This window comes from Coregonus lavaretus (assembly GCF_964263955.1).
Source record: "Coregonus lavaretus genome assembly, contig: HAP1_SCAFFOLD_2429, whole genome shotgun sequence".
NCBI lineage: Eukaryota > Metazoa > Chordata > Actinopteri > Salmoniformes > Salmonidae > Coregonus > Coregonus lavaretus.
Genome location: NW_028162082.1, coordinates 51,907 through 75,455, shown reverse-complemented (window position 1 = coordinate 75,455; position 23,549 = coordinate 51,907). Strand labels below are relative to the sequence as shown.

General features: G+C 45.9%; 1 protein-coding gene across 1 annotated transcript in view; it reads right to left on the bottom strand.

Annotated features, from left to right (window-relative positions):
• LOC311116541 (phosphatidylinositol 4,5-bisphosphate 3-kinase catalytic subunit beta isoform-like) overlaps positions 1-23,549 on the bottom strand; it is a gene marked incomplete at its 3' end in the record, with an annotated part of 57,425 nt that overhangs the window by 5,864 nt on the left and 28,012 nt on the right. Inside the window, exons 3-8 of the mRNA XM_084191625.1 lie at positions 15,115-15,301; positions 11,936-12,164; positions 7,483-7,712; positions 4,740-4,922; positions 2,747-2,914; positions 648-737 (exon numbers count right to left, since the gene is read on the bottom strand). Coding sequence (XP_084047751.1) covers positions 648-737; positions 2,747-2,914; positions 4,740-4,922; positions 7,483-7,712; positions 11,936-12,164; positions 15,115-15,267 — 1,053 coding nt within the window. The remainder of the gene's footprint in view (positions 1-647; positions 738-2,746; positions 2,915-4,739; positions 4,923-7,482; positions 7,713-11,935; positions 12,165-15,114; positions 15,302-23,549) is intronic.

Here is a 23,549-nt window from a genome sequence, read left to right as displayed (position 1 = left end):
GATTTATTTAGAATTCAAGGCACACTTAACCAGCATGGCTACCACAGCATTCGGCAGCGATACGCCATCCCACCTGGTTTGGGCTTAGTGGGACATTTGTTTTTCAACAAGACAATGATCCAACACACCTCCAGGCTGTGTAAGGGCTATTTGACCAAGAAGGAGAGTGATGGAGTGCTGCATCAGATGACCTGGCCTCCACAATCACCCAACCTCAACCCAATGAAATGGTTTGGGATGAGTCGGACGGCAGAGTGAAGGAAAAGCAGACAACAAGTGCTCAGCATATGTGGGAACTCCTTCAAGACTGTTGGAAAAGCATTCCAGGTGAAGCTGGTTGAGAGAATGCCAAGAGTGTTCAAAGCTGTCATGAAGGCAAAGGGTGGCTATTTGAATAATCTCAAATATAAAATATATTTTGATTTGTTTAACACTTTTTTGGTTACTACATGATTCAATGTGTTATTTCCTAGTTTTGATGTCTTCACTATTATTCTACAATGTAGAAAATAGTAAAAATATAGAAAAACCCTTGAATGAGTAGGTGTGTCCAAACTTTTGACTGGTACTGTACATCTCAGTGCAAACACAAAAAAATGCAACAAAAATTCCAGGTTTGCTATCAAGTAATCATCATCAGTGGTTACCTTTGCCGTCTCCTCAGCGTTCACCTTGCTGCCTTTGATTAGGACGATCTTATACTGGGTGGACACCTCCCATACACACGTCTGCACTTGCTAGAGAGAGAGAGAGAGAGAGAAGAAGAGCAACAGAGGAAAGAGAGAAGGAGAGGAACAGAGGGAGAGGAACAGAGGGAAGAGGAGAGAGAGGGAGAGGAACAGAGGGAAGAGGAGAGAGAGAAGGACAGGAACAGAGGGAAGAGGAGAGAGAGGGAGAGGAACGGAGGGAAGAGGAGAGAGAGGGAGAGGAACGGAGGGAAGAGGAGAGAGAGGGAGAGGAACAGAGGGAAGAGGAGAGAGAAGGAGAGGAACAGAGGGAAGAGGAGAGAGAGGGAGAGGAACAGAGGGAAGAGGAGAGAGAGGGAGAGGAACAGAGGGAAGAGGAAGAGGAAGCAGAGGTAAGAGGAGAGAGAGAAGGAGAGGAACAGAGGGAAGAGGAGAGAGAAGGACAGGAACAGAGGGAAGAGGAGAGAGAGGGAGAGGAACAGAGGGAAGAGGAAGAGGAAGCAGAGGTAAGAGGAGAGAGAGAAGGAGAGGAACAGAGGGAAGAGGAGAGAGAGAGGGAGAGGAACAGAGGGAAGAGGAGAGAGAGGGAGAGGAACAGAGGGAAGAGGAGAGAGAGGGAGAGGAACAGAGGGAAGAGGAGAGAGAGGGAGAGGAACAGAGGGAAGAGGAGAGAGAGGGAGAGGAACAGAGGGAAGAGGAGAGAGAGGGAGAGGAACAGAGGGAAGAGGAGAGAGAGGGAGAGGAACAGAGGGAAGAGGAGAGAGAGAAGGACAGGAACAGAGGGAAGAGGAGAGAGAGGGAGAGGAACAGAGGGAAGAGGAGAGAGAGGGAGAGGAACAGAGGGAAGAGGAGAGAGGGAAGGAGAGGAACAGAGGGAAGAGGAGAGCGAGGAAGAGGAACAGAGGGAAGAGGAGAGAGGAGAGAGCGGAAGAGGAACAGAGGGAAGAGGAGAGAGAGGAAGAGGAACAGAGGGAAGAGGAGAGAGAGGGAGAGGAACAGAGGGAAGAGGAGAGAGAGGGAGAGGAACAGAGGGAAGAGGAGAGAGGGAAGGACAGGAACAGAGGGAAGAGGAGAGAGAGGGAGAGGAACAGAGGGAAGAGGAGAGAGAGGGAGAGGAACAGAGGGAAGAGGAGAGAGAGAAGGACAGGAACAGAGGGAAGAGGAAAGGAGGAAGTGAGGTGAGGAAAGAGAGCGAGAGGAGAGAAATATTTTCATGAGTAAGCAAGAAGAACGGTATAATTTACTGTAGGAATAACACACACACACACTGAAGGGTGAGTCAAACTGTTGTCAAGCAGAGTAGATTTGCGAAGGTCAGCACAGCAGGAAAAACACTCCACATGACTGGCCGTCAGCTACAGCCCACAAACATGAATAAGCAGCACGCTTCCTGTGTGTGTGTGTGTCTAAACGAAAGTGTGCTTTTGTAAGTGTGTTGTTGTGTGTGTAAACAAGAGTGTTTTTGAATGTAAGAGTGGGTACTGTGTATCAGTGTGTGTATTTAGGTGAGTGTCTATGCAACATGTATATTTTTGTAATGTCTGACTCGAGTACACCACCACAAGAACAGTCTGTCCTTCGCTCAACCTCTCCTCACTACCTAGAACAATCCTCTACCCTCCCGGAGAGCTGCTGGGTATACAGGCTTGTTGTGCTTGAAGCCCTACTCACTTCTCCTTCTGTCAATGGTCCAACTACCACAAGACATCACTGTCTGACCAACATCTTTCTTCTTTTCAGATCAGATGCAGTCTTGTTGATGTTGACATTTAGTTGTAATGATTGACATTTGAAGCATTGATTGACAGGTGTCATTTACTGTCCAATGTCACCTGTCACTGTGGGATGTAGTCGTCGTGGTACCAGGCAATTAAGCCCTAATGAGCAATTAAAACTGCATGAGCCAATTAAACTGCACACCGACCTTTAGAACCAGACGAAACGTCAGAATGACGTCAGAGTGCACCTGCTAAGAGCAGCTAGCAATGTCTGGAGATAATAAAAGGCTCACAAACGCATACATGCACCTCACACACACACACACACAGAGTGTGACTGACCGAGGGTCCCCTCCTCTTGGGGGGCAGAGGTAAGGGGGGGTTGGAGCTCTTGCGGTTGACCACAGCTCCGATGGCAGAGATCTCCTTCTCGAACATGGTCTGGACCGTGCTGACCTGGACCAGGGTCAGGTGGGGACACTCCTTAGCCTGGAGACAGGCTTTGATGTACTGGGTCAGAGAGGAGAGGAGGTGTTAACACACAGAGAGTACTATTCTGTATGCCGTCTTTGGTACACACACACATCCAAATGGACATTTTGTAATTAGGGTTGAGTGCCTTCCGCTCAAGTCACAGACAGGTTTTTCACATAGTGAAATCGAAATTCGAACCAGAGACCTTTCAGTTACTGGCCCAATGCTCTTAACCGCTAGGCTACCTGCCGCCCCTTACAAATGTGAATGGTGCGTACACACACACACACACACACACACACACACACACACACACACACACACACACACACACACACACACACACACACACACACACAGAGAGAGAGAGATATCACACAAGCCTATATGTTCTGAAGAGAGGACAGAAAAGGTACACAAACTGAGGAGGGATGAGAGAAGAAATCAGACGCACACAGACAGATAGAATGTAACCCATACCTAATGTACAGACAGATAGAATGTAACCCATACCTAATGTACAGACAGATAGAATGTAACCCATACCTAATGTACAGACAGATAGAATGTAACCCATACCTAATGTACAGACAGATAAAATGTAACCCATACCTAATGTACAGACAGATAGAATGTAACCCATACCTTATGTACAGACAGATAGAATGTAACCCATACCTAATACGCAGACAGATAGAATGTAACCCATATCTAATGCGCAGACAGATAGAATATAACCCATACCTAATGCACAGACAGATAGAATGTAACCCATACCTAATGTACAGACAGATAGAATGTAACCCATACCTAATGTACAGACAGATATAATGTAACCCATACCTAATGTACAGACAGATAGAATGTAACCCATATCTAATGCGCAGACAGATAGAATGTAACCCATACCTAATGCGCAGACAGATAGAATGTAACCCATATCTAATGCGCAGACAGATAGAATGTAACCCATACCTAATGCGCAGACAGATAGAATGTAACCCATATCCAATGCGCAGACAGATAGAATGTAACCCATATCCAATGCGCAGACAGATAGAATGTAACCCATATCTAATGCACAGACAGATAGAATGTAACCCATATCTAATGCACAGACAGATAGAATGTAACCCATATCTAATGCACAGACAGATAGAATGTAACCCATATCTAATGTACAGACAGATAGAATGTAACCCATATCTAATGTACAGACAGATAGAATGTAACACATATCTAATGTACAGACATGACGTATGTGGATCAGATGGTTCCTGGATCGAAACACTTTTCCGGGAACGAGAGCAAATGGGACCGGACCCTTTTCTACAGGGCGTAATAGTCAGTCTGCTTCATCACACACACACACACACACACACACTCATACACAGATGGATTCAGTCATACACACATACCAGGTCTGTGAGTAACAGTAATGTGTTCCAGGAAGACAGTGTTATTAATGAGGCGTTATTAGGACATCAGTCAGATGACCGTTCCTGGATCACTGAGTCTCGTATATGGCTAAACACAAGGAGACATTCCTCAACCCTAACCTGACCGCTCCCTACACACGCTCTGACCTTGGAACATTAACCGTTACGGTCGAAGAGAGTTTACTAGTTATGACATTAATCATTAAGGAATGGTTGAGATAAACAAGGTCATTTTCAGAGGAGAGTTGAGGTCAGCACTGCACAGAAACTCTAGAGGGTAAGAGACTGAGAAAGGGAGCAGTTTGATGGTAAGAAAGCACTCCACAGAGGGTTTGGGGGTTAAAGGTTAAGGGGTCACAGGGCATCATTAGGGTCCCTTTGCACTGTATGCACTGAGGTTTAGCCTAAGAGTAAGGGGTCACCTTGTACTGTATGAGGGGGTGGTCTCCACAGAGGAACTCCAGCTTATCGCTGACCCTCAGAACGTACTGCTCTGCCTGGCGTCCGTCCTCCTCTGGGCCGTGGGTCATCAGCCATTTCCTCACAGCCTGTTCCATCAGCTCAGTGGGACTGGTGCTGGGGCACACCTTCAGACTGGCTGTGTCCTGGATGGAGAGAACATTACCATCAACACAACACAGAGACAGACAGAGACCAGAGAAATGGTGTGGTGCACTTCATGTTCTATATTGCAAAGTGAAATCTCAAAGATAGCGAGGAGAGAGGGTGAAAAATAGTAAAATAACGTTAGAGGGGGGAATATAGATTAGGCTTAACACACAATCCCAGCCAGACACCGAAGGCTTACAGAGCATTCAGACAGAGAAACACACACCCCTACCTGACCTGCCTTGCAGCCTGGCGCCCAACCTGGTCATGAGGGCACAGCCTTCACCCACTCACAATGCCATGACAACCAGCTGCTGCACATCACCATGGTGACACAGACCAGAGTGGTCAAGTTCCAAATAGAGCGGTAATAATTATTGAAATTATTTCACACTTTCTTTCCAGCCAAGACATTACGACTATGGTAACTATGGGTACTTTCAGGTAATTGCCTCAAATAAAATGGTAACTATAGCACCTTGTAGCTTCAAGTGAACGACTGCTGTTTTACAATGTAATGTCCAAGTAAATATAATGTAAACAGGTAGTAAAATAAGGGTTTGATATAACAGAGTCAACTGAAAATCAGGCCAACCAACCAATGGAGTTAACAAGACTCTAGACAATAAAAAGGTCCACTTCCTGTGCCTAATGTGGACTCCTAAATAACACACTGACTTCCTGCCTCCATCCACCTGGACAGAACACAGATGGTAAGGGTTTGGGCCATGTACTGTGCAGTGGGCTAGTGACCCTAGCGTGTGTTGCATGTGTGTGTTGATCTGAGCTGATCTGTTGGCATGCCACCGAATCTACACACACTTATTTCAGATAAAGAGGGGTTGATAGTGAGAGGGGTGTGTGTGTGTGTGTGTGTGAGTGATTGGGGGAGAGAGAGAGGTATAAAGAGAGAGGGAGTGGGAGAGAGAGAGAGGGAGGGGGAAGGGAGAGCGGGAGGGGGGGGAAGGGAGAGCGGGAGGGAGGGGAGAGCGAGAGAGAGGGTGGAGGAGGGGAGAGAGGGAGGGAGGGGAGAGAGAGGGAGGGAGGGGAGAGAGAGGGGGGGAGGGGAGAGAGAGGGGGGGAGGGGAGAGAGAGGGAGGGAGGGAGGTAGGGAGGGGGGATGAGAAAGGGAGGGAGGGGGGATGAGAAAGGGAGGGAGGAGAAAGGAGAGAGTGGGGGAGAAAGAGGGATGTGTTCAATCAGTGGAGAGGCCCTTTGGGTAGGAGCGTGACAGACAGCCAACTGTCACATGACCAAGTCCTATTAACAAACAGCCAACTGTCACATGACCAGGTCCTATTAGGGGCCAGCCAACTGTCACATGACCAGGTCCTATTAACAAACAGCCAACTGTCACATGACCAGGTCCTATTAGGGGCCAGCCAACTGTCATATGACCAGGTCCTATTAACAGACAGCCAACTGTCACATGACCAGGTCCTATTAGGGGCCAGCCAACTGTCATATGACCAGGTCCTATTAACAGACAGCCAACTGTCACATGACCAGGTCCTATTAGGGGCCAGCCAACTGTCATATGACCAGGTCCTATTAACAGACAGCCAACTGTCACATGACCAGGTCCTATTAACAGACAGCCAACTGTCACATGACCAGGTACTATTAGGGGCCAGCCAACAGAGGAGATAAGAGAGGGGAGAATATATGTGTGAGAGAGTTTGTTTACTAGTCTGTAGCCTACAGAGTATACCAAACATTAGGAACACCTTCCTAATATTGAGTTGCACCCCCCTGCTTCCCACAGTTGTGTCAAGTTGGCTGGATATCCTTTGGGTGTTGGACCATTCTTGATACACATGGGACACTGTTGAACGTTAAAAACCCAGCAGCATTGCAATTCTTGACACAAACCGGTGCCACTGGCACCTACTACCACACCCCGTTCAAAGGCATTTAAATATTTTGGCTTGCCCATTCACCCTCTGAATGGCACACATACCCAATCCATATCTCAATTGTCTCCAGGCTTAAAAATCCTTCTTTAACGCATCTCCTCCCCTTCATATACACTGATTGAAGTGCATTTAACAAGTGACATCAATAAGGGATCATAGCTTTCACCTGGATTCACCTGGTCAGTCTACGTCATGGAAAGAGCAGGAGTTCTTAATGTTTTGTATACTCAGTGTCTGTCCGCATACTGTTGTATGTATATGATAACTACTGATGACAGCCGAGGGTGTGTAGTATTGTAAATGGAGACTGCTGATTGATGACAGCCAAGGGTGTGTAGTATTGTAAATGATGACTGCTGATTGATGACAGCCGAGGGTGTGTAGTATTGTAAATGATGACTGCTGATTGATGACAGCCGAGGGTGTGTAGTATTGTAAATGATGACTGCTGATTGATGACAGCCGAGGGTGTGTAGTATTGTAAATGATGACTACTGACTGATGACAGCCAGGGGTGTGTAGTATTGTAAATGATGACTAGTAGAAGAGAGCGATAATGGTCCTATTGTTGGTTATATTTTGCTTTGTGTAAGTATTTCTGGTAGGACATATTGTGCTCTCAGTGTGTACAGACAGGTACCTGGGACTGGTCAAAATGCATGGTGACTTTGAGGCTGGCCTCGGCCTGTTTGTCGTTGACACCGTCTGTGGCTCCTCCCCCTGGCTCCAGCTGTGGAGAGAAGCAGGCCTGCAGCCACTCGCTCCATGTCATCAGCTGTACCCGCTGCATCTTCTCCTCGCTGATACGGAACATCTTACTGCGGAAGTCCTTCACCTCCTGGTCCTGGAGAGCATCCAGCTCGTGGAGACCTGTGAATGGTTCGTGAAGCTTCATAAGCTCTTCATAAACACTTTATAAGCACTGCATAACGACTTTTGCAGGTGATAAGGAGTGCATAAAAAGGCCACAAGAGGTTTTACAACATTTGACACCAAAGATGTATTTTATCGATAGTGTTCCGTTTGTGAACACCTGTGAGCAGTCATTAAGCTTTATAAGCACGGTGTAACAGGTTCATAAGAGGTTAAACGCAACACCACAATGACATAAGCACTAAAGCATGTGAAAAACCAGAGTATAACCTCTGCATGAGTGGGTCTAACGGCACTGCATTAAAAGGCATTACCATTCATGTTTAATGCACTCCCTCTGTGACTGACACATACCTGGCGTGGTAACATTCATGTTTATGAGGGATTACAAATGACAATTCAATCTCAAGAGTGTTGAACTCTAACCTACTGTTTTCACTGAAATACAACGTTCACTGGGTATAAAATCTAGATCCTGAATTCATTATATCTACTAATTGAACAGAGCTTGGTATTTTGGGGCCGTAGAATGCTTTGGATGATAAAAAACACATGTTGACATTTAAAACCATTAAACATTCATATGACCCTCAGCTCTCAGAGGATGCCTCTGGACTGCATTATTAGCTTGTGTGTGTGTGTGTGTGTGTGTGTGTGTGTGTGCGGGCTTTTCAGTGTGTGGGTGTGTGGCTAGCCAGCGCCTGAGGTCTGTTTTGAGTACCGCTTACTGACAAAAGCCTTTTACAGATCACATCTGACAAAATTGGAGCCAAGAGGGAAAATATCAATATGGGATAAGTCTCCTTCAATTACTATCACTGACCGACTCCCTCTCTGAACAGGCCTGGTTGGCCAGCAGCCTGGAGGACCTCCATAGACCCACCTACCATCTCTGTCCCCACACAGCCTCAGGCCAACATGACGCTGTGTGTGTGTGTGTGTGTGTGTGTGTGTGTGTGTGTGTATACACACGTATACCTATGTGCATATATGGCTGAGTGAGAGAGAGAGTTTGTAAGTGAGACTTAGTGTGTGTGTGTGTGTGTGTGTGTGTGTGTGTGTGTGTGTGTGTGTGTGTGTGTGTGTGTGTGTGTGTTAACAGTGGTGCGCGGGTCAGCTGTTTGTTCACCCACACCCGCATTTGCTAATAACCCATCCGCAACTGTTGGACTATATGTGAACTAAATAAACACCTGTATGAAGACTAAATAAACCCTTGCTCAACAGAATAATGTCATAGATCAATAGATTGAATGCTTCAAACCAGTTGATGTCGGTAAAGTTCTGTCATTTTTGCGAAGCAAAGACGTTTAGGGGCTGGGGAGAAAATACAATCATGCAAAACAATGCTAAATGTCCAAATAACATTCAATTTGACCGTTGTAAGGAAAAAGAAAGCTGTGAAAACGACCCAATGTGTTTCTGATAAGATTTCAGTTTGGATGCATATTTTATGTGGTTGAAATACTGTACTATCAGCTTTTATGATGAAGATAGCACCTCTACAGATGGTATCTGAGTATTGCATTCTCTCAAGATGCAGAAATAAATAAATCACATTTCTTCACTCCTGTTCCCAAGTTAAAATGTTGCCTACATTTGGTGTATCATTTTACTGCAAGAAATGCTTCATTCTGCAGGAGTTAATATTAATGCTGTGTGAGCAGTTATAGAGCTACAGTCAGTGTCCAGATTTCAGTTTCCATTTAACCCATCTAAACAGTAGGCTACAGTTCCCTTGACATGCCATAGGCCTATTTGAAGTCCCTGTCTTGTGACTGTTGAATTTGTACAGAACATAGCCGGCACTGCTATCATCCTCTTATAATACTTCACCAAATCATTTCCAAACATTACATTTCTGGCCCTCCCTTCTCTTTATTTTTAACTCTCCTTTCGCAGCTTTCGTCTTATTGAATTAAACTTCGACAATGTCCTTTTTGCCGTCTGTGTATTGATGTTAACTTTTTCTGCCCATTCCCAAAAGCATTATTTGGCGATTGGCTGTGTAGAGTATTTGGCGCGTGTACAGTTAAGTCCTAAAGCTTAGGCTCATGCACTAATACCCAAATAGCCTAAAATAATGAAATAAACATCTCATTGTAGCATATAGATAGATATAAATTGCATTTACATTTATGGATTTTTAAGATTGTTTCTCTTTATTCAACCTGCCCTTCAGCCACACAATATTTATTGACCTTTAATGACCCTAAAACCTTCTGCCCCGCGTATATAACTGCAGGGACTGCGGGTTATGAGTCAACCGACGCATCAATAGTGTGTTAGCGTGCATGCATATACAGTACCAGTCAAAAGTTTGGACACACCTACTCATTCAAGGGTTTTTCTTTATTTTTACTATTTTCTACATTGTAGAATAATAGTGAAGACATCAGAACTATGAAATAACACATATGGAATCATGTAGTAACTAAAAAAGTGTTAAACAAAACAAAATATATTTTATATTTGAGATTCTTCAAATAGCCACCCTTTGCCTTGATGACAGCTTTGCACACGCTTGGCATTCTCTCAACCAGCTTCATGAGGTAGTCACCTGGAATGCATTTCAATTAACAGTTGTGCCTTGCTAAAAGTTAATTTGTGGAATTTCTTTCCTTCTTAATGCGTTTGAGCCAATCAGTTGTGTTGTGACAAGAACTTTGTAAGTTTCTTCAAGTGCAGTCGCAAAAACCATCAAGCGCTATGATGAAACTGGCTCTCATGAGGACCGCCACAGGAAAGGAAGACCAAGAGTTACCTCTGCTGCAGAGGATAAGTTCATTAGAGTTACCAGCCTCAGAAATTGCAGCCCAAATAAATGCTTCACAGAGTTCAAGTCACAGACACATCTCAACATCAACTGTTCAGAGGAGACTGCGGGAATCAGGCCTTCATGGTCGAATTGCTGAAAAGAAACCTCTACTAAAGGACACCAATAAGAAGAAGAGACTTGCTTGGGCCAAGAAACACGAGCAATGGACATTAGACCGGTGGAAATCTGTCCTTTGGTCTGATGAGTCCAAATTTGAGATTTTTGGTTCCAACCGCCGTGTCTTTGTGAGACTCAGAGTAGGTGAACAGATGATCTCCGCATATGTGGTTCCCACCTTGAAGCATGGAGGAGGTGGTGTGATGGTGCTTTGCTGATTACACTGTCTGTGATTTATTTAGAATTCAAGGCACACTTAACCAGCATGGCTACCACAGCATTCTGCAGCGATACACCATCCCATCTGGTTTGCGCTTAGAGGGACTATCATTTGTTTTTCAACAGGATAATGACTCAACACACCTCCAGGCTGTGTAAGGGCTATTTGACCAAGAAGGAGAGGGATGGAGTGTTGCATCAGATGACCTGGCCTCCACAATCACCCGATCTCAACCCAATTGAGATGGTTTGGGATGAGTTGGACCGCAGAGTGAAGGAAAAGGAGCCAACAAGTGCTCAGCATATGTGGGAACTCCTTCAAGACTGTTGGAAAAGCATTCCAGGTGAAGCTGGTTGAGAGAATGCCAAGAGTGTGCAACGCTGTCATCAAGGCAAAGGGTACCTACTTTGAAGAATCTAAAATATATTTTGATTTGTTTAACACTTTTTTGGTTACTACATGATTCCATATGTGTTATTTCATAGTTCTGATGTCTTCATTATTATTCTACAATGTAGAAAATAGTAAAAATAAAGAAAAACCCTTGAATGAGTAGGTGTCTCCATACTTTTGACTGGTACTGTATGTGTGCAAGCATATTTCTGTTTGTGTGTATTAACTCAATAGATTGACCGTTCCACCCTGGGGCTTTATCTTCCCTACCATTACAGTGGTGGTCTGGCTTGCCTCCTCCACTCAGCACAGCATCTTATCACCATCACAGATAATAGTGAGTGACGGATGATGCAACAGACATCAGGAGCCTGTCTATTCTAACCAGATTGTTTTCTATCCAACGGGCCTGACTTCAGCTGATACTGGGATGATGACATGAGACATCTGAAGACAAGACTCAGATCTGACCGCCAAGGCAAAGCGGATATGAATATACTGGAGACAGAGATTAAACTGTGGTGCTGTGTCTGAGGAGTATGTGTGTGTGTGTGTGTGTGTGTGTGTGTGAGTGATCACTGTCTAGGAGCATCCCTACTCTGTTTAAACCACAGGTCACATAGGTCAAACATCAGTGTGGGGGTCTACTGTTACTGTGTGTGAGTGTGTCACCTTTTCCGATGAGCACGCCGATCTTGGAGTCGAGCAGGCGTTCGGCGCGGCCACAGTTGCGTGTGACCAGTTTGAGCATGGGCCAGAAGGGCCTGACATCACAGAGGCGCCTGGTCTCATCCTCCAGCTCCTCGTGCACCGCTGCCTGGTTCACACACTCAAACATGTGGCCCTCCATCTCCCCCAGAGACGGGAACAGGGGGTACGACTGGGCCTGCTTCCATAGGAGCTATGAGGAAGGAGGAGGTGGGGGATAACACAGTTATTACAAAAACTATGGCAAGACAGGTTGACACAATCTACCTGTATGATCACGGGCTACACAGATACAGGCTCAGCCTCTACAATACACGATCTACAATAACAAGTGGAACCTCAATTATTAGCCAATAGCATCATGACTAACATCACAATAATCCAGATTCTAAAGCCAACAGTAGTTCTAAGAATCATCACGACTGAAATGCTAAGAACCAATGGTTGAACAACAACCATATGATGTCATATGATGACAGGGAAACAAACATTACACAGGTCCTGAATAGACCAATCAGGACATGAATCTTACTTCTACAAACCAATCAGGACATGAATCATGTCCCGTTGTGTGTGTGTGTGTGTGTGTGTGTGTTTGAGGCTAAAGGGCACTAAGAAGAGAAACATGGGGACAGACTTGTAGACAAGGAGTCATGTCAACTCTCCTCCCTTCAGACAAACAACTTGAGCCTCTTGCCACAACATTCTTTCGTCATTACCAACTTACTGACCACAACATCAGACCAAGTCCCCTCAAAGTATAGACCTTCTTTAGAGGCTAAAACAAAATCCTCCCGGTATTCAACTTTTTCTGCATCATAGATTGGATTACTGTTTACTACTTGGCTATACTACGTTCACATGACAAATAATTGCTTTTACTTAACAAATCGGTTGTTATTATCCGTGGTGTGACATCTAATTATCTGTCACATTTCACCACCATGCTATTTGTAGCCATCCTGAGACCACATGACTACTACTGTTATTCTCTAAAATGACACTCCCTCTTGGAAGCCAGCACCTTTAAGCAACAGGATAACAGCCTCACTTAAGAGACATTTTATTGAACTTTGCCATTTCCTTCAACGTTATCTTTTGAATATATATATATTTTTACATTCAGTTTGTTTTTTATTTCATGCACATTGGATGGCTATGCAAGGTCACAACAATGTATTTTTCCCTAAACCAACACTTATTGAGTACAAGTCACAACGGTTCCTGTGCTGTTGGCTAGTTGAGGATGAATATCAGAGCATATTTCCTTATATTATAATAGAAAGTGAAAGACAAGGTATTCTAATGGAGGCTGTGTGTCATTGTGCCCCTAATAAATGTCCTGCCCACGTTCTGTCTGAGCAGGGGCGACATCTTTATTCTCCACCCAGCCACTGTGTTGTCTATAAATCAGTGTCTGGGTGAGATTTAACATTGTTAGCTGGCTGGCAGGCCTTCCGTCTGGAGACTACTCTCCTCCTAAACATCTTTAGTTGGGGAAATAAATACATCTGCTGCTGGTCTACCTGAGTGAGTCTCTGTCTCTCTGTCTCTGTCTCTCTCTCTCACTCACTCTCTCACTCACTCTCTCTCTCACTCACTCTCTCACTCACTCTCTCACTCACTCTCTCACTCACTCTCTCACTCACTCTCTCACTCACTCTCTCACTCACTCTCACACACAACCGCATAACTGCAAGACAGATCACAAGTCATTGAGTCTGTTAGTTCTGTTTTATAGACATATGAAAAGCAGAGAGACAAACAAACACTTTGTGAATTGGAGTGATAGGTTACTCCTCATTAGGAACACTGGAGCCAGGGGTGCAGAGAAACAGACATTGTTCACACTCACAGAACAAACGTCTTAACAACTCCAGGTGCTATTCAACGAAGACTGTCTGAGGAAAACATGGTATGTCTCTGTGTGTCTCTATGTGTGTGTGTCTCTACGTGTGTGTGTCTCTACGTGTGTGTGTGTGTCTCTACGTGTGTGTGAGTGTGTGTCTCTACGTGTGTGTGTGTCTCTACGTGTGTGTGTATCTCTACGTGTGTGTGTGTCTCTACGTGTGTCTCTACGTGTGTGTGTCTCTACGTGTGTGTGTGTGTGTCTCTCTACGTGTGTGTGTGTCTCTCTACGTGTTTGTGTGTGTGTGTGTGTGTGTGTGTGTGTGTGTGTGTGTGTGTCAGAAAGTGTCTCAGACTGGAGGAAAACACCAGCAGGGAGAGGGTCACAGGAAGAGGTTCAGCAGGAGGGATCTCACCACAGGAAAAAAATAACTACCATCCTCCAAAGTATTTACATCTTAAACTAAAACTAAAACCATTAAAAAACATTAATTGTGACTGAAATATGACACCTTCCATGACGGTAAAGACTACAGTGCATTGTTACATTGCTGACCTTTGGCCTCCATCCCACCCCACCTCTACCCACTAGCCGGGTCATGCATGATGTCATAGCATATTTGCATGCCGTGAGTGCAGCTCAGAGACAAACAAATCACACCAGCCGCCAGCTGTGTCATAACACCCATTAGAGAGCGTCTGTCTGGACTGGAGAGGAGACGACAGTCTACAGCAGCCTACAGCGTGTTCTAGTTATTATGATGGCCTTTTACAATGTCTCAGAAGCAGAACTTCAGCCAGGCAGCACCCAGAGTCATTCATTAAAACAATCCTAACCAATCTGCGTAATGTTAAACTAATAAATGTTGTAAACTAATGTTTATGGGTTTGATTCTAATTGAAGAGATAAAACAGCCTGACATGTTGAAGAGGATGTAGGACTGGCCATGCAATGTGGATATAAATTCATATCATCATAATTGTACTGAATTGTCATGATAACAATAAGAACGATAAATAAAAACACTGAGATGCACAGTAGGCCCATCATAGGCCTCTCCGCTATACTTTCCAATGCTGATCTAAATTGATTTACCTGCTGTCTGAAATGATTCACCTTAAGCTATAGGCACTCATCATTTGCAAAAAAATATTTCATGTAATTCAACTTTACACACACACACCACCTACCCCCACAAACTCCACTGACACACACGACACAAACCTACTCCCCCCCCCCCCCCCCCCCCAACACATACCTACTCAAACCTACCCCCTGTTCCCCTCTCTCCTACCAGTTTGATGTGTTGTATGGTGGCCTCTCTGGGGACGTCCATCTGGATGTAGATGCCGGTGGGTAACAGGAAGTCCACAGTGACCAGGTCCTCTCCAGACAGCTGGGAGTGGGCCGCCCACATGTCCAGGAGGTCTGTCATGGCGGGAGGCATAGCAGGGACCAACACCCAGCTCAACCATAAGGACCTGGGAAGAGGAAAGATGATCGTTAGGGAGAGTAACCATGAACTGCTGAAGTACTACACAACTGCATGGCACACAACTCAGACTTCTTCCAATTCCTATCGTCCTATTGAGATGTAGCCATAGTATGATGCCCTTTACTGATGACTAAAGGTTGGGCGGTGTCTGGCTAAGGAGACTAATACTCCATCTTCACCCCCAGGGGGAGCCCTGTATAACAGACAGACAGACTGGCCATGGTTGGGTGAGCGCCAGCCCTCAGAGGAATGCCCACTAAGCAAACACAGGAACAAAAGGTCACCAACCCCTCCCCTCACCCCTGACAACATGCCCTGGTTTCCCCCCCCTCGCATGGACCTGAGGCCGTTGCCAAGGCAATTATCAAGTAAACGGGGAGTCAAGGTAAATTTAGCTGCCATTTCTCAAATCCTCCTGTGAATGTGCAATGACGGAAGTTAGTATGGGACTGGAGTTGGCAGGTTTTCAAAATTCCCTTCGAAAATATAACGTGATGTTTCGGGTTTTAGGAGGTGGTTCAAGTGCCACCACCCCAACCAACACACACACACACACACACACACAACAGTAAGTGCTTCAGCAGCTTCGGTAAAGAAACACATGTCTCCCAGTTTCCATTCTGGCTCAGTTTCACCAAAATAGACCATCCACACTCGCAGTTGCTTTTCTGTAATGATCTATTCCTGAAGAGCATGTGTTTAAGTGCTCCAGCAGGCCACAGTTCAATCTCCATTTTGGCTCAATAACAGCAGGCCATTAAATCCAGCAGCAGCCCCATTGTCTCTAATGGTGTTAAGTGCTTGTGTCCATTTTGGCTCTGCAGCGAGTACAGTATCATGGCCCATTTGGAGCCACCATCTTGGCCACTTAACATGATCAGCTATGCAGATACAACTGCTCTTTGACTGCCGTTCAACACTCTGAACTAGAACTAGGCCGTTCTCTCTTAAAGGGACTGTACAATTACTAAGCCACCAAGACAGGGCTAAGTAAACACACTAAACACACACACACACACACACACCCATTGGTAAGTGGTGGAACTAAGCACTAGAGCTGGGACGATAAACCCAAAATTGTTGTCACCGACCATAACAATCACTTATCGCAGGCATTCTGCTGATATTGTTCATTATGATAAGTAGCCTATACTAGAGAAATGTGAAGTTTGAAATGAAATAAGTTTGTTGATATGGGTGATTGTTAATTGGACAATTGATGGTACACCATCAAACTTGTAGTAGTAGTTTAAAGGATCATTTAAAAAAAACTGTGGTGCACATTCATGTTATAAACTGTGGTGCACATTCATGTTATAAACTGTGGTGCACATTCATGTTATAAACTGTGGTGCACATTCATGTTATAAACGTATCATTCCATTTATCGTTATCACATAAATTCAGGCAATTTATGGTAACATGGATTTTTGTCCATATGACCCAGCTCTACTAAGCACCTCGTCAAACGTGCAGTTGAACGCCTGTCTCAGACAAACAATGCAGGAAGCCAGAGAGTGACATCACGGAGCAGCCCAGTTACACACATGAAAGGAAACGTGACACCACAGTGCGTCTGTCTGACGCAGTCACAACTAACACACACTGGATATCAGTAGAATGGCGGCAATTACAATGGGTGTGCTTTCATGTGATGGTACAGCGACATACTATGGCATGGATGGAGCTGCCTGGCATGTCTACCACACACATACACCTCCCCAGGTGATCAGGGTTACCAGGTGCATGATGGAAGCCAGCCAGAGGTCTGATTCTGGGTCAGGTTTCACAGGGAGAGGGAGGGAGGGGGTTCTGGTGTGAGAACAGAGGACAGGCCTGGGGGGAGGGGGTTCTGGTGTGAGAACAGAGGACAGGCCTGGGGGGAGGGGGTTCTGGTGTGAGAACAGAGGACAGGCCTGGGGGGAGGGGGTTCTGGTGTGAGAACAGAGGACAGGCCTGGGGGGAGGGGGTTCTGGTGTGAGAACAGAGGACAGGCCTGGGGGGAACGATGGGTAAATTAAAGTGTGTCAGAGCATTGGTGTATGTGTGCATGGCATGCCCTAGCCTTTTGGTTGGCAGGCCTGTCATGCCAAAAAGTATCGCCCCCGCGTCACAATGGGATTCCATAAACTATTAGCGTCCGTTGCTATATCAACGGTGTGGATGACCTAATTCGCAGAATTTTAGAGATCATTGCAGCAAAAATTACATTTTCATCCCCACTATGTAAACAAAGCTGATTTGTGACAATTTTGCTGTTTAAACTAGTTCTGTTTAGCGAATAAGATTACACTATTTTGCATGACAAGCCCACCCACCTCATGGGGAAAACCTTTTAGTGGCCCCCCTCTTGTCTGCGGACAGAAAAATAATCTGTTTTAAAGTACATTTCCTGCAGTTCTACACATTTTGCCATGGGGTGGAGAGACATTCTTTTGCAGTTTTAAAGCTATATTTCCTGATATTCTGCTTATACCTGGAACCGGCAGAGAGAGAGAGAGAGTGTGAGTGAGTGAGTGAGTGTGTGTGGTGTGTGTGTGTTTCTGTAAGAAATTAAACACTGGGGACTGAATCCAATACGTGTGATACGTGTCCCGAAAATACCTAAATGCAAATCTCACATTGACATCAATGCAGGATTTGCGCATAAGGTCGAGTTAACCATATATAGCTGATGAGAAGATTTCTCCTGGGATAGTGAGTTAATGAGTGTGTACGGGTGTGATTTCATCATGACAGTGTAAAGGGTATCTGTGATAGCAGAACTAGGACATTCTACTCCATATTAATGACATGTATTCCACTGTCACACTTAATGAAATAATTCCATCATGGTCAGTGTGGAAATGAAGAAAGGACCGTTCACGGTAACACCGTTCTTCTATTGAAAAGGTCTCTCCAACGACGTCATGACAAATACTTTATGATTAGGATTATTAACAAGTATGTCCTTACGTTCTTTGTAAACTGTGGCGGAGTGTCACACGTACTCTAGTCTACAATGGGGTAGTGTGTGTGTGTGTGTGTGTGTGTGTGTGTGTGTGTGTGTGTGTGTGAGAGAGGAGGGGGGAGGTATGAGGTCATGGTCAGTGATTAAGGACCCTGTGACTCTTCTAAACATCCTACAGTGAGTTAACTACAGTCCACCCCCCGCTCCACTATAAATACAGTACCGGTGTAAATGAGGAAACATTCTCCCTCACACACACACACACAATCTATACTAGGGCAGCCTGAGTCAGCGTTTCTGCTAGCTCGCTAGCTGAGTGGGTGTTGTTCAGGGGGGGAAGGGGGGCTTCGGAACTGTACTGACCACATCCAGTCACACTGATCCACATCAGCCCACATTGTGCCAGATCATGCCCCTTCCCTCTCTGAACATGTTAACTCCCCTTGATAGTGTGTGTGTGTGAGAGAGTGGGGGGAAATAGAGTGTGTTTGTGGTCAGTAGGGCGCTGTGTGGGGGGGAATAGTGTGTGTGTGTGTGTGTGTGTGTGTGTGTGTGTGTGTGTGTGTGTGTGTGTGTGTGTGTGAGAGGTCAGTAGGGCGATGAGTTGTGGAAGTGTCGTGGTACACAGTGGTAGCACTTCTAGGTGACCAGAACACATTCTGATATAGCACTAGTGTGTGTGTAAACCTGTGGTTCTGACTCAGTGTGAGGCCCGACCTAACAGGTGTGTTAGGAGTGTGTGTGAGGGTTGTGAAGGGTGTGTGTGTGAATGTCAAACCCTCACTGCTGCGCAAACATGACAGAAATGTAGAAATCACTAGAAGATCCTACTTCTGGATTTAGAATGTGGCTGTGTGCTTGAGACAGGATATGTTAACAACAGGATATGATAGAAAAAAACTGAAGAGGATAAATACCCTTTACTGCAGTTCACATGTAGGCCTACTGTAGCAAAATCATAGCTGTGGTCTGGTCTGTACAGTCCAAAACCAATCAACTGGATCAACTGGACACAGTAGGCCTACTATAGTGGACAGGGTATTGAGGATGTATACTGTATCAAATCAAATCAAATCAAATTTTATTGGTCACATGCGCCGAATACAACAGGTGCAGACATTACAGTGAAATGCTTACTTACAGCCCTTAACCAACAGTGCATTTATTTTAAACAAAAAAAGTAAGAATAAAACAACAACAAAAAAAGTGTTGAGAAAAAAAGAGCAGAAGTAAAATAAAGTGACAGTAGGGAGGCTATATATACAGTAAAATAAAGTGACAGTAGGGAGGCTATATATACAGGGGGGTACCGTTGCAGAGTCAATGTGCGGGGGCACCGGCTAGTTGAGGTAGTTGAGGTAATATGTACATGTGGGTAGAGTTAAAGTGACTATGCATAAATACTTACTTAACAGAGTAGCAGCAGCGTAAAAAGGATGGGGTGGGGGGGCAGTGCAAATAGTCCGGGTAGCCATGATTAGCTGTTCAGGAGTCTTATGGCTTGGGGGTAGAAGCTGTTGAGAAGTCTTTTGGACCTAGACTTGGCACTCCGGTACCGCTTGCCGTGCGGTAGCAGAGAGAACAGTCTATGACTAGGGTGGCTGGAGTCTTTGACAATTTTGAGGGCCTTCCTCTGACACCGCCTGGTATAGAGGTCCTGGATGGCAGGGAGCTTTGCCCCAGTGATGTACTGGGCCGTACGCACTACCCTCTGTAGTGCCTTGCGGTCAGAGGCCAAGCAGTTGCCATACCAGGCGGTGATGCAACCAGTCAGGATGCTCTCGATGGTGCAGCTGTAGAATTTTTTGAGGATCTGAGGACCCATGCCAAATCTTTTTAGTCTCCTGAGGGGGAATAGGCTTTGTCGTGCCCTCTTCACGACTGTCTTGGTGTGTTTGGACCATGATAGTTCGTTGGTGATGTGGACACCAAGGAACTTGAAGCTCTCAACCTGTTCCACTACAGCCCCGTCGATGAGAATGGGGGCGTGCTCAGTCCTCTTTTTTTTCCTGTAGTCCACAATCATCTCCTTTGTCTTGGTCACGTTGAGGGAGAGGTTGTTGTCCTGGCACCACACGGCCAGATCTCTGACCTCCTCCCTATAGGCTGACTCATCGTTGTCGGTGATCAGGCCTACCATTGTTGTGTCGTCGGCAAACTTAATGATGGTGTTGGAGTCGTGCCTGGCCATGCAGTCATGGGTGAACAGAGAGTACAGGAGGGGACTGAGCACGCACCCCTGAGGGGCCCCCGTGTTGAGGATCAGTGTGGCAGATGTGTTGTTACCTACCCTTACCACCTGGGGGCGGCCCGTCAGGAAGTCCAGGATCCAGTTGCAGAGGGAGGTGTTTAGTCCCAGGATCCTTAGCTTAGTGATGAGCTTAGAGGGCACTATGGTGTTGAATGCTGAGCTGTAGTCAATGAATAGCATTCTCACGTAGGTGTTCCTCTTGTCCAGGTGGGAAAGGGCAGTGTGGAGTGCGATAGAGATTGCATCATCTGTGGATCTGTTGGGGCGGTATGCAAATTGGAGTGGGTCTAGGGTTTCTGGGATTATGCTGTTGATGTGAGCCATGACCAGTCTTTCAAAGCACTTCATGGCTACAGACGTCAGTGCTACGGGTCGGTAGTCATTTAGGCAGGTTATCTTAGAGTTCTTGGGCACGGGGACTATGGTGGTCTGCTTGAAACATGTTGGTATTACAGACTCAGTCAGGGACATGTTGAAAATGTCAGTGAAGACACTTGCCAGTTGGTCAGCACATGCTCGGAGTACACGTCCTGGTAATCCGTCTGGCCCTGCGGCCTTGTGAATGTTGACCTGCTTAAAAGTCTTACTCACATCGGCTACGGAGAGCGTGATCACATAGTCGTCCGGAACAGCTGGTGCTCTCATGCATGCTTCAGTGTTGCTTGCCTCGAAGCGAGCATAGAAGTGGTTTAGCTCGTCTGGTAGGCTTGTGTCACTGGGCAGCTCGCGGCTGTGCTTCCCTTTGTAGTCTGTAATAGTTTTCAAGCCCTGCCACATCCGACGAGCGTCAGAGCCAGTGTAGTATGATTCAATCTTAGACCTGTATTGACTCTTTGCCTGTTTGATGGTTCGTCGGAGGTCATAGCGGGATTTCTTATAAGCGTCCGGGTTAGAGTCCCGTTCCTTGAAAGCGGCAGCTCTACCCTTTAGCTCAGTGCGGATGTTTCCTGTAATCCATGGCTTCTGGTTGGGGTATGTACGTACGGTCACTGTGGGGACGACATCATCGATGCACTTATTGATGAAGCCAGTGACTGATGTGGTGTACTCCTCAATGCTGTCTGAAGAATCCCGGAACATGTTCCAGTCTGTGCTAGCAAAACAGTCCTGTAGCTTAGCATCTGCGTCATTTGACCACTTTTTTATTAACCGAATCACTGGTGCTTCCTGCTTCAGTTTTTGCTTATAAGCAGGAATCAGGAGGATAGAGTTATGGTCAGATTTGCCAAATGGAGGGCGAGGGAGAGCTTTGTATGCGTCTCTGTGTGTGGAGTAAAGGTGGTCTAGAGTTTTTTTCCCTCTGGTTGCACATTTAACATGCTGGTAGAAATTAGGTAGAACGGATTTAAGTTTCCCTGCATTAAAGTCCCCGGCTACTAGGAGCGCTGTATATGGTGGAGATAACATATTGTATGTGTAAGGCTTTGATTGTATTTACTCAACACACACACTGTGGTTGTCCATCTGTTCCTGTCTCTGTGGTAAACATCAGAGTCATCTCTTGTATTTGGCCATTTGGGGGGGGGGGGGGGGGGGAGAAAGTGGCCCAGGATATGGGATTTAGCGCTCTCTCTACAACCCCCCTCTACCTCCTCTCTGCTCTGTCCCTCTCCCCCCTCTCTCAACCCTGTATCAGTGGGTACTGATGTGGCCAAGAGTTATGGCCAGGCAGACAACATCACAAATCATTGTGAAATAAAACCCAAGTATTGTGACATCATAAAATCATCCATAGTGACGTCCTCTGTAGCTCATCTGGTAGAGCACGGCGCTTGTAACGCCAAGGTAGTGGGTTCGATCCCCGGGACCACCCATACACAAAAAAATTAAATAATGTATGCACGCATGACTGTAAGTCGCTTTGGATAAAAGCGTCTGCTAAATGGCATATTATTATTATTATTATAAAGGCTTATTGCGACATCACAAAGCATCCATGTCGACTCCATAACGCATCCAATGTGACATCATAAAGGCCAGCTCTAAACTCTCCCCCCTTCCACTTATCGCCCTGTGGGTGGAGTGAGGGAGAGAGGGAGGGAAATAGGAGGGAGGGAGGAGTAAATGTTAACTGATTCCTTTCATGCTCAGCCCAGACCACTCTAAATGCACCGCTGCTTAATCCTCCAGATATTCTAGTGGCTAATGGCAGCAGGGTGGCTGTGTGTGTGTGTAACTAGTACTACTGAGATTAGGGATGGAGATGCAGGTTCTGATTGTATGCATGTACGTTTCGAAGGTAAGGGCATAGAAGGAAGAGGATAAACTGCTGGAAGGCACAGCACAGCCCAAAGTCAGATACCACTGTGTTAATCAGGGTTAGGCTCAACACATTACTAAGCACTGTACACACCTGGATACTGAACATCACTCTACCATTCATCTCCCACTCTTTGAAACTGTTCTGACTCAGCTGAGCATGTGTGTGATGACATTTGTGTGATGCAGTGTCACTAGAGCAGGGAGTTTGGTGGTGTTGTCTTCCAGTGTGTCATATCCACTCTGAGACAAGTCTGGCACCCCCCCCCCCCCCCCCCTCCCCTCCCCCCCCTCCCCTCCCCCCTCCTTCTGGGCATGTGAACACACACAAAACACACACCTACTCATAAACAAGGAGCCATCCACCGACGGCTAGGACACACAGATACAGTAGTGAACACTATGCCCAGACACACTCTATGCCCAGACACACTCTATGCCCAGACACATGTGCTCTCTCACACACACGGTTCTTGAATCAGGTTGTCTTTGGAATCCACTCAGTGTGCAGGGTGGCTGCACTTGACTTGAACCTGAGGCCTCTGGGAGAACATTTGGGTGGAGGCAGAGAACTCACTCCTGTCAAACATAATGGAGGGAGGGAGAGGGAGAGGGAGAGGGAGAGGGAGAGGGAGAGGGAGAGGGAGCAAGAGAGAGAGAGAGAGAGAGATAGAGAGCGAGAGCAAGAGAGAGCGAGAGAGAAAGAGAGAGCAAGAGAGAGAAAGAAAGAAAGAGAGAGCAAGAGAGCGAGAGCAAGAGATAGAGAGAGAGTAA